The sequence below is a fragment of the Populus alba genome, chromosome 14, assembly GCF_005239225.2.
Source record: "Populus alba chromosome 14, ASM523922v2, whole genome shotgun sequence".
Taxonomy (NCBI): Eukaryota; Viridiplantae; Streptophyta; class Magnoliopsida; order Malpighiales; family Salicaceae; genus Populus; species Populus alba.
In genome coordinates this window covers 8747547-8758805 of record NC_133297.1, presented here as the reverse complement: position 1 = coordinate 8758805, position 11259 = coordinate 8747547, and the positions used below count along the sequence as shown (strand labels likewise).

The 11259-nt window shown below is 33.5% G+C and overlaps 1 protein-coding gene across 1 annotated transcript; it reads left to right on the top strand.

The window, feature by feature from the left end:
* Positions 1-3585: 3585 nt before the first annotated feature.
* LOC118041123 (ABC transporter B family member 11) lies at positions 3586-10708 on the top strand. Its single transcript, XM_035048271.2, has 13 exons — positions 3586-3693; positions 4920-5247; positions 5490-5544; positions 5634-5809; positions 5922-6143; positions 6274-6512; positions 6628-7153; positions 7238-7511; positions 7831-8696; positions 8945-9211; positions 9317-9580; positions 9704-9997; positions 10103-10708. The coding sequence occupies exons 2-13, from the start codon at positions 4921-4923 to the stop codon at positions 10457-10459; spliced, it is 3867 nt and encodes a 1288-aa protein (XP_034904162.1). The 5' UTR covers positions 3586-3693; position 4920; the 3' UTR covers positions 10460-10708.
* The last annotated feature ends 551 nt before the right edge of the window (positions 10709-11259 follow it).

Sequence of the window (11259 nt, the reverse complement as noted above, 5' to 3'; positions counted from 1 at the left end):
TTTTATTTAAAAATATATTTTTGTATATCATCTGATTGAAATAATTTAAAAATATTAAAAAAAAATACAAAAACACCCGCCAAAATAAACAGTAATTAAAACTCATGCCGGCAAACATAACACGTTGCGCAATCTTGTAATGATTGAGGGTCGGGTTTCAAGGAACATCTCATTCCTGGAAAGATCCTGAAATAGTAATTTTCTATGCATAAGGAGTACTTTATTTGACTAGTCCATGTGGTGTTTCAGCAGCCATCCAGATCTCAATAATATCTGGCCCTTTCTTAATTTGGCTTTTTCTTATCAAATCAGAAGAGTATCAAAATTATCAATTTAAAAAGAAAAAAAAGTTTGATCAACAAATTAATCATATATATATATATATATATATATATATATATATATATATATATATATTGTAGATTTCTGTAAAAAAAAAAAATATGCCTTTTAGTTTAAAAAAAAAAAAAATTGTAATAGAAAATAAGTAACCAAGGACTCTTGGAAAGTAAGAGATCCTCGAGTTTAAGTTTTTTTTTTTTATCTTGACATCCATTATTCTCGAAGAAAAAAAAATATATGACTAATTTTACTCGATAAACTTTTCAATATATTATTTTTTCCTGAGAGTAAAGAATGGATTTAAAATCTTCTTGATTCTATATATATATATATATATAAAAAAAAAAAAGTGAAATGGATTGACCAAAAAAGTATAATATGTAAATCCATTTAAATAGATGACTAAGTACATATTATACTCTCTTTTTTGGGTGAAATTAGAAGGGAGAAAAAAACTTATATAAAAAAATATATATATTGTTACTATTAATAGTGTTTGGTGAGTGTGAGTACAATGAATTAGCCACAACCTTTAGTTTTTATTAATTAGATCCTTGATTTCTACTATTCTGTTAGTTACATCAATTTTTTTAATATAAAAAAGTATTTAAACTTTGCTAGCATGTTTCTAATTAAAAAATAATAATCATAAACTCAAAATATAATACATGTTGGATGATATCTCTTTTACAATATTAATACGACGATTTATTTGATGAATTAAAAAAAAAGCATTAAAATTATGATATATTAGATCGATCAAGGTTAACTAGTTAAATTTACAACCTGATTTATAAGATTATGATAACCATATAGAAAACAAATAAAAATAAATTATAAAGGTTAATTTATAATCAACCCAATATTAAAGAAGAAAAATAAAAAAATAATATATATATATATATATAAACTAAAAAATAACAAAAAATACCCGAGTTAACATGCAAAATTTGCAACTCAGGTCATAATATCATAATAATCTCATAGAAAATAAATAAATAAAAATCTACGAAACTCAATTTCCAACCAACCTAATATTAAAGGATGAAAAGTAAATCTATCAAAACAGGAAAAATAAACAAAATCAATCGGTGCTAACATGTTAAACCTATAATATGAGACTAAGATAACTTCATAAAAATAAATAAATAAAATAAAATAAATCATGAAGCTTTATTTTCAATAAATTCTACGTTGAAAGTTGAAGTCAAGATAAAAAAAATCTATAAGATCGGGATAACTCTACAAAAAAATATATTGAAAAAAATTACAAAACTCAATTTTAAAATAATTTAATGTTAAAAAATAAAATTAAAAGAAGAAGAAGATTGAGTTATTGGATGGTGAAGTTGAAAAAAAAATACATTCAATTAAAAATGATAAAAAAAAATGAATTAAATCTACTCGAGTCAACTTGTTAAACTTTCAATCTGGTTTATGACATAAGGATAATCTTATGGAAAGAAAAAAAAATCAATTAAAAAAATATTCAAGTTAAAAAAGGATCCTAAAAAATAAATGGAGTCAACCTATTTAAACGCGCTATTCTAGTTGTAAGGTCAAAATAATCTCATAGAAAACATATCAAAAGAAACTAACAAGTCAATTTCCAACCAATATAAAATTAAAGGGTGAAATAAAAAATAATTAACTAGAAAAGGTGAAAAAAATAATATAAATCAATTTTTAAAACTCATAACTTAACTTGGATCATAAAATTAAGATAGGCTAATAAAATAAAAGAAAAATTATAAAGTTTCACTCTAAATAAATCTACAAAAAGATAAAATCAAAAAACAAATCTATAATATTAGTATATAACCTAAATATAAAAAAAATTAAAAAAAAAAACCCATAAAGTTAGAGAATAAAGTTTTTTAAAAAGTTTTAAAAAATATATATAAAAAAATAATATTATATGAGTAGTGCGGCTTTGTTAATGTTAATTAATTAACTATAAAAGGCGTATAAACGTTGTTATTGGTTCGCTCTATGATGATTCTGGATGCTAAGGAACACGCCATGCTTGACAAGGTTATATCGCACAGGATCATTTTCACCGCTGGAAGAACTTGTTCTTGTTCTGTTTGCCGTTTGGTGCACCTATTTTCAATTATTCATCATGGCCCGCACAACAAATGTATGCGATTCTTATTGGTGTTGGAATCATGAACAGTAGGGAGTTTTTCGTACAAAGATTTTACGTTAAAAAAGTTAAAACTTAAAATACCTAAAAGATATCTTTAAATAAGTTTATATGTGAATTGGGATTAAATTACTTTTTTATATATATAATGTGCATTCTTATATTAATCTAATATATTCACTTAATGTATTTAAAAATAAATTCTCAAGAAGCATGGACAAATAATATTTTTAATCTAAAAATTCACAAACATCCTCTCTTTTTTCTTTCCTTACAAAAAAAGATTTTACTGTACCTTTTTTCATCTCGTTGAAGAATTTAATTTGGATTATCTGTATTAATAATTTTTTATATACAATTTTAGACTATTTTAATGTATTGATATTAAAAATTAATTTTAAAAAATATAAAATATATTATTTTGATATATTCTCAATCAAATAATATTTTAAAAAATAAATATCACTACAATCCCATTTTTATTATGTGAAACATTGTTATATTCATATCTTCATTAATATCAATAAAACTCCATTTTACATTATAAAAATAAACTAATAATATTCTAAAATTTTCATGTGAGCTACAGAAGTGAAAACAATAGAATATAATAAATGCACGTGATTTCTGCGGTGACTGTGCTATTTTGTGATTATTTTTTTTAGCGGAATAAAACAAAATATACGGCTTCTAGAAGACAGGGAATTAACAATAAAGGTGTACAGTATAGAGGAGGAGTAATTTAGTCACATATCATTGAATAAAAATGAAAAGACAAAACGCTTGACAATCACGAGAGCCGAAACATTTGACTCCTTTCATTTTAAATTAATATTTTTTTTATATTATTTTAATATATTCGTATAAAAATAAATTTTAAAAAATAAAAAATATTATTTTAAATTATTTCAAAACAAAAGGTATTTCGTGTGTTTATGATTGTAATAATAAATTTTTAAAAAATATTTTTAATATTAATACGAAATAAAAACATAAAAATATTATTTTTTTAAAAAAAAAAAATTCCAGAGAAACACAGCCTGTTTGCCTTGTTTGTCATCCAGTTATATTTTTGTTATTGTTATTTATATTCGAAGAAAATCATGTTATAACGTGACTGCAAAACTCTTAACAGCTAAACACGATATGCCTGCCTGAAGGCACCAAGATATCATTACTCAAGTCCACAGTGCCAAAATCCAAAGGTATCTTGCTCATTTCAGCCCCCCTTGCTTCTCTTTGGTAATTAATTTGCAAAATTTGCTTCTCAAAGAAATTCTCTTTTGTATCATTAATTCTTTGGATATTTGTTTGGTTTATTATGGTTTGCTATGCTTTAATGGGGTTGTGGGGGTGGTGGAAATGATTTATTTCCTTTATTTTTCACTAAATGATTTCATTGGAATAGAAAGTCGTCTTGCATGCAAGTTTCTTGCTGCTTTTCTTTTCTTTTCAAGTACTAGTTGAATGGACGCCATAGAGTGCAAGTGTTTCTTTCTTTTGTTGAATCAACGAAGACATGAGAGACACCTCTCTCTCTCTCTCTCTCTCTCCCGAATACAAGAGAAAGAGCTTGCCAGCCAGCCCTTTATCTTTCAAGTACTGAATTAAAACAGGGCGAGGATCAGTTGTTTTCACAAACATGGGTTCTTCTATTTAATTATCACAACCGAGCTATATACTCTTTGCATGGAGTGTCTAAACATTTCATGTTATAGATTCCTAGCTGCTAAGAGTATTTGTCATAAGGCCATCAACAAACTAGTTAATCCCTCAAAGCGGGTAATCAATAACACGACAGTTGCCAACGAACTGCCAGTTTGAGGATTCAAAGAAGATTGAAAAGATGAGTTCTGTGATCGAATTAAGATGACAAGAAATTTAATGAAAATCTGCGACAAGAGGTGATGTTTGATGGTGATGGAGCAAGGGCGAATTGAATATTCAGGGGGTGCGGGGGGGAGGGGGGGGCACTTTTATCTTCTGAAATATGGTAACAGGGATGGAGCGTGACAACTTTGAATCAGCACCTCCATTATGGTCCAGTTGACTTTCTAGAAGGTGTCGAATTCTCCTTTTCCAGACCAATTTTCGCTTGTTTGTCCCGCTTGCTATGCCATTTAATATGCATTTGAAGTAAAATATCAGGAACTTTCAATCCTGCTAGTTATTTAAATCAAATGAAGACTATTCAAACGCACTTGTAAAGAAAGTCCTTGACTAGGATCAGTGATTATGGTGCTGCTGGGATTTTCTATTACGAATATTGATCCATCCACTGAAGTGTTTCAATTTTCCTAAAAACATTGAATACAACTACAGTTTTTCCACTAGTTGATTAAACTTGGCGAGTATATGTGCTCTGCTGACTGCAACATAAATTCTGTGAATTTTGAGACCGTTGGAGAGTCTGATTTAGTATCTGGTTCAGGATGATGGAAAATGGCTTGGAAGGTGATGCAAGGATCCATGAAGCCACCACCTCTTCACCATACAACGATGATGAGAGGCACCTCGGCAATAACGGGATTCAAGAAGAACCTGAGAATAGCAAAGAAGATGAGAAGAGTAAATCAGTTCCATTTTTTAAGCTCTTCTCGTTTTCAGATTCTACTGATTTCCTGTTGATGTTCTTGGGCACACTTGGTGCAATTGGGAACGGCTTGGCCATGCCTCTCATGACTTTACTGTTGGGAGACGTGATCAATGCATTTGGAAATAACCAGCTTAGCAAAGACATGACTGATTTGGTCTCCAAGGTATGAAAATGCTGTCATATGCTTAAGCGTACAGTACCAGACTAGTTTTCATAATTTTGTTGTTGGAACCATGCCTATAGAATTGGACTTACCTGACATCTGATAATAATTTTCCCTCAATAGTTAGGCTGTAAATTGGGATTTGACATTAGGGACTTTACCAATCCCCCTGTTGTTTCGTTCTTGAATTGTTTGAATTGGAAGTATAAATATTTTACTAATGGTTCCTGCAAATATTTTAGGTTTCTCTGAAGTATGTCTACTTGGCAGTCGGTTCTGGAATAGCAGCCTGCCTTCGTAAGTACATCTGTCTCTTAAAACCAAAATAAATTTTTGCAATGAATTGTGAATTAACAGGAAAAAGCCACGTGTTTGGTTCTTGTCAGAGGTGACTTGCTGGATAGTCACAGGGGAAAGACAGTCATCTCGCATAAGGAGTTTGTATTTGAAAACTATATTGAGACAAGACATTGCTTTCTTTGACAAGGAAACGAGCACAGGAGAGGTTGTTGGTAGAATGTCCGGTGACACGGTTCTTATACAAGATGCAATGGGTGAAAAGGTACTATTCTGCTGAAATGGGGATAAATTCACCTAAAGAAGAAGGCGCAATGACTTTTCAGGGGACTTTCCATGCTATCGCCATGTCAAATGATTCTGCTTATTTTGTGCAGGTTGGAAAATTTGTGCAGCTGATGGCAACATTTATAGGAGGCTTTTCGGTGGCATTTTACAAAGGATGGTTGCTAGCCGTTGTCATGCTATCGGCTATTCCCCTCCTAGTGCTAGCTGGAGCGTCTATGGCCCTTTTTATATCCAAAATGGCAGCTCGTGGACAAAATGCTTATGCAGAAGCAGCAAATGTAGTTGAACAGACGATTGGAGGAATCAGAACTGTATGTTACATTAAGAAAAATAATTGCTTAGAACAGAAAATACCAAAATAATATTTTTCATTCAGTAAAACGTCTAATTTCACCATCTATTGCCTGGTCAAACCATGATGATGTTTCTTTGATGTTCCAGGTTGCATCATTTACTGGAGAGAAGAGAGCTATAAATATTTACAACCAGCTTCTTGTAATTGCTTATCGATCAGGTGTGCAAGAAGGCATTTTTTCGGGATTTGGTGTTGGTGTGGTTATGTTAATTGTTTTCTGTAGTTATGCTGTGGCTGTATGGTTTGGTGCAAAGATGGTGTTGGAAAAGGGATATACTGGGGGTGACGTGATTAATGTGATTGTTGCTGTTTTGACTGGTTCCATGTAAGTTCATTCTTTAATTTTTTGTGTATGTAATATGATTGCTTGGAAGTTGGGACTGTATCTTCTTTGATGAGTCATTTTGCTTATTTCTGGCATTACTGTGTCGATTTCACAGGTCTTTGGGACAAGCATCTCCCTGCATGAGTGCTTTTTCTGCTGGTCGAGCTGCAGCATATAAGATGTTTGAGACTATTAACAGGCAGCCAGAGATAGATGCATATGATAAGAGAGGAAAAGTATTGGATGAAATTCACGGAGACATAGAATTGCGGGATGTGTATTTCAGTTATCCAGCCAGACCAGATGAGCCAATATTTAGTGGATTCTCTCTTTCAATCCCGAGTGGCACAACAGCAGCTTTGGTCGGGCATAGTGGAAGTGGGAAGTCAACAGTGATCAGTCTGTTAGAGAGATTTTATGATCCCCTATCTGGAGAAGTTCTTATAGATGGCATTAACATCAAAGAACTTCAACTTAAATGGATTAGAGAAAAAACTGGTCTTGTCAGCCAGGAACCGGTGTTGTTTGCATCTAGCATCAAGGAGAATATTGCATACGGGAAGGATGGTGCAACAATTGAAGAGATAAGAGCTGCAGCTGAACTTGCCAATGCTTCCAAATTCGTTGATAAACTACCTCAGGTTCTTAACTAATTCAAGTGCTTATTTCAATTTTATGATTACATGAACAATCATTAACTTTAACAATTTTCATATTTCATCCAGGGTTTTGACACCATGGTTGGAGAGCATGGAACTCAGCTTTCTGGTGGACAGAAGCAGAGAATTGCCATAGCCAGGGCAATCTTGAAGAACCCCCGGATTTTACTTTTAGATGAAGCTACAAGTGCACTTGATGCAGAATCTGAGAGGGTAGTGCAAGAGGCATTGGACAATATTATGGTGGACCGAACTACTGTTATTGTTGCTCATCGATTGACCACTGTGAGAAATGCCAACATGATTGCTGTCATCCATCGAGGAAAGATGGTTGAAAAAGGTACATCTCACAAAAATCTCGTTAGCATTTGACATGCTGGCAGGCTAGCATGAAATGCACTTTTCAGCATGCTATTCACTTGTCAAATTCTACTGGAGTTAGAACTTTTCTATTTCTTCACATCCTAGCATGTTCTTTAGAAATTTGAATTTTTACCATGTAATATAGTTTTGTTCATTCTTGATGTTCATCTTGAATATATCTATTAGTACTTCTACCAAGAGAAAGGAAACAACTCTTTGTGGAATCGTCATTATTACATGATGCGACGGTAATGGAGTCGGAGACCAACATGTTAATATATGTGTCAATTGAGCAGGTACACATTCAGAACTACTTGAGGATCCTGATGGAGCATACTCTCAGCTTGTACGCTTACAAGAAATGAACAAAGGGTCAGAACAAGCAGCACTTGAATCAGAAATTACCATGGAATCCTTTAGACAATCAAGTCAAAGAAGATCAATTCGACGATCCATAAGTCGAGGATCGTCAATCGGTAGCAGCCGCCACTCTTTCACCCTCCCATTTGGTTTACCTACAGGATTCAGTGTCCGTGACAATGTGTATGACGAGCCAGATGATATTCTGCCACCAGAAGATGCTCCAGATGTCCCAATCAGCCGCCTTGCCTCTCTCAACAAGCCAGAAATCCCAGTTCTTATAATTGGCACTATTGCAGCATGTATCCACGGTACAATACTACCAATTTATGGCACGCTAATGTCCAAAGCAATCAAAACATTTTTCCTACCACCACATGAACTAAGAAAGGATTCGAAATTCTGGGCAGTAATGTTTATGGTGCTTGGTGTGGCTGCATTTGTGGTAATTCCAGTGAGATCATACTTCTTTTCAGTGGCTGGATGTAAGTTAATCCAGAGGATTAGATCAATGTGTTTTGAGAAGGTGGTTAACATGGAGGTTAGCTGGTTCGATGAGCCTCAGCACTCAAGTGGGGCAATTGGTGCTAGGCTTGCAGCAGATGCTTCAATAGTCCGTTCTCTGGTGGGAGATCAATTAGCTTCTATTGTTCAAAATATTGCTACTGTAACGTCAGCTATGATCATTGCTTTTACTGCAAGCTGGCAACTAGCACTTGTTATCCTTGCATTGATCCCTCTGATAGGCATCAATGGAGTTATCCAAATGAAGTTCATGAAAGGATTCAGCGCAGATGCAAAGGTATGCCCTTAAAGCTAATCAGCCTGTATTTTAGTTGGAAGAAAAGGTAAAGGAATATAGTTGAATTCATCCATCTAACAACCCACTGGAACAGTCAAACCGCCACATCCAAAGCTTCTATTTTATTTTGCTAAGAAGTTTATAGTGTTGCGAGATTCTTGACAACATAATTTTTCATTACATAAATGTAACCTATAACCTATACATTTAAAGTTAGTAATTGTGACAAATTAAACTGGTTTTTGTAGATGATGTATGAAGAAGCAAGCCAAGTGGCTAACGATGCAGTTTGCAGCATAAGAACAGTTGCTTCTTTCTGTGCAGAAGAAAAGGTGATGCAACTTTACCTAGGCAAATGTCGAGGTCCCATGAAGGCCGGAGTAAGGCTAGGATGGGTCAGTGGTATCGGATTTGGAGTATCTTCTTTCTTACTGTACTGTTTCTATGCGACTAGTTTCTATGCTGGAGCTCGTCTAGTTGACACCGGCCACATAACATTCCAAGATGTTTTTCAAGTGCGTATTTCTTATATTTCTTTAAGTTTTCTCCCTAGAATTTCAGAGCTTCAACAGGATAAAATATAGTTTGAAACGATATTGAGGTACTTATTCTCCTTGCAGGTTTTCTTTGCTTTGACATTGGCATCTGTAGGAATTTCTCATTCAAGCACATTCACTACCGATACCACCAAAGCAAAAGGTGCTGCTGCTTCTGTGTTTTCAATCATAGACCGGAAGTCAAAGATAGACCCCAGTGACGAGTCGGGAATAACATTAGAGAATGTGAAGGGAGAAATTGAGCTTCGTCATGTGAGCTTTAAGTATCCAACCAGGCCAGATATCCAAATCTTCCGGGACATCAACTTGTTTATGCGTGCTGGGAAGGTAAGTCTTCTATCGTGTCATAACTTCTAGTTGTTTCAAGCATTTAGTATATGAACAAATAAAAAAAGAGCATCGATTAGTAGCGTGTCAGAAGTTATATTTATTTGATTGAATTTCTTTCAGACTGTAGCTCTGGTTGGAGAAAGCGGGAGCGGGAAATCAACTGTGATCGCATTGTTGCAAAGATTTTATGATCCCGACTCAGGTCACATCACTCTTGATGGAACTGAAATTCAAAAGCTACAATTAAAGTGGTTAAGGCAGCAAATGGGGCTTGTAGGCCAGGAGCCTGTCTTGTTCAACGACACAATCCGTGCCAACATTGCATATGGGAAGGGAGGAGATGCAACTGAGTCAGAAATTATATCTGCAGCAGAGTTGGCCAATGCCCACAAGTTCATTAGTGGTTTACAACAGGTAGGGTTTAGTCGAGTCTGTTTTTCCATTGATCAATCATAGATCAAAGATATAATGCAGAAACACCGACCAAGTTCTTGTTTCCTGTGGCAATGCAAAATGCAGGGATATAACACCGGAGTAGGAGACCGCGGAATCCAGTTATCCGGGGGGCAGAAGCAAAGGGTAGCCATTGCCCGCGCCATCGTGAAAAATCCAAAGATTTTACTGTTAGATGAGGCTACAAGTGCATTAGATACTGAGTCTGAAAGAGTGGTTCAATCTGCATTAGAACGAGTCATGGTAAACAGGACGACAGTTGTTGTAGCCCATCGATTATCCACAGTCAGGAATGCAGATCTAATCGCAGTGGTTAAAAATGGAGTCATTGTAGAGAAAGGAAGGCATGAGAGTTTGATCAACATTAAAGATGGTTACTATGCCTCCTTAGTGGCACTTCACACAAATGCAAAAACTGCATGAGCTCCTCGCACAGGGAAAGTTGCTCTCTTTTTTCTACAAACAAATGGAGCAACAATATCTTTTTTTTTTTTTTTAGAGGTTCTAAATATTCACTGGTAGATGAAAAAGAAAAGAGCCAAGTTGCAAGTAGTCAGAAATCTTTCTAAAATGGAACAGTTCTTTTCTTATTATAAAAGAAAGTAAGCTAAGAAATTTGTAATATTACATTACATTATATTATAATTAAGTCATAGATCTTTTCCATGGTGATCCACGGTGCTTTATTTTATTTTCATTTTAGTCATTAATTATCCTTTTGTTGCTGAATTAGTCGCCAATTTTTTATAATTTATTTTGTAAAGCAAATAATTAAAAATAGGGATCAAAGTGTAGAACATTGAGAATACGCATGGTTGCTTGGAAATTCATGTAAAAAAATTCATTTAAATCCCCTTATTTTTCTTTGACTATCTTTTCAGTCCCTTTAGTTTCTATAATTTTATTTTAGTTCATTATTGTATTATGTTCATTTTTTATCCCTGGTTCTCGAGAGAGCGGGAGATAGTTGCTAGAAACATTGTTAAATTTGGTCTTGATGGTTTTTGAAGTTCTATTGAGAAGTTATTTGGCTCTTATCTTGATGAAAAAAGTTGATTGGGGTTAAGAAAAATATTTTATCATGTTGATTTTATGTTTTTTAATTGATTTAGAGGGTTTTTTCACTTGATAAAATTAGTTTATTGAGGTGTTAAAAATATTTATTAGGAGTTTTTAGTTCAAAATAGCTTGAAATGGAATTTTGAGCCAAAGAAGAAATCAAA

Bases quoted from the DNA above. Each gene is read 5' to 3' on its own strand.
- LOC118041123 (XM_035048271.2), top strand. From the start codon at position 4,921: ATGATGGAAAATGGCTTGGAAGGTGATGCAAGGATCCATGAAGCCACC. The intron at 8,697-8,944 runs GTATGCCCTTAA...TGGTTTTTGTAG, and splicing joins GATTCAGCGCAGATGCAAAG to ATGATGTATGAAGAAGCAAG. The intron at 9,581-9,703 runs GTAAGTCTTCTA...AATTTCTTTCAG, and splicing joins TGTTTATGCGTGCTGGGAAG to ACTGTAGCTCTGGTTGGAGA.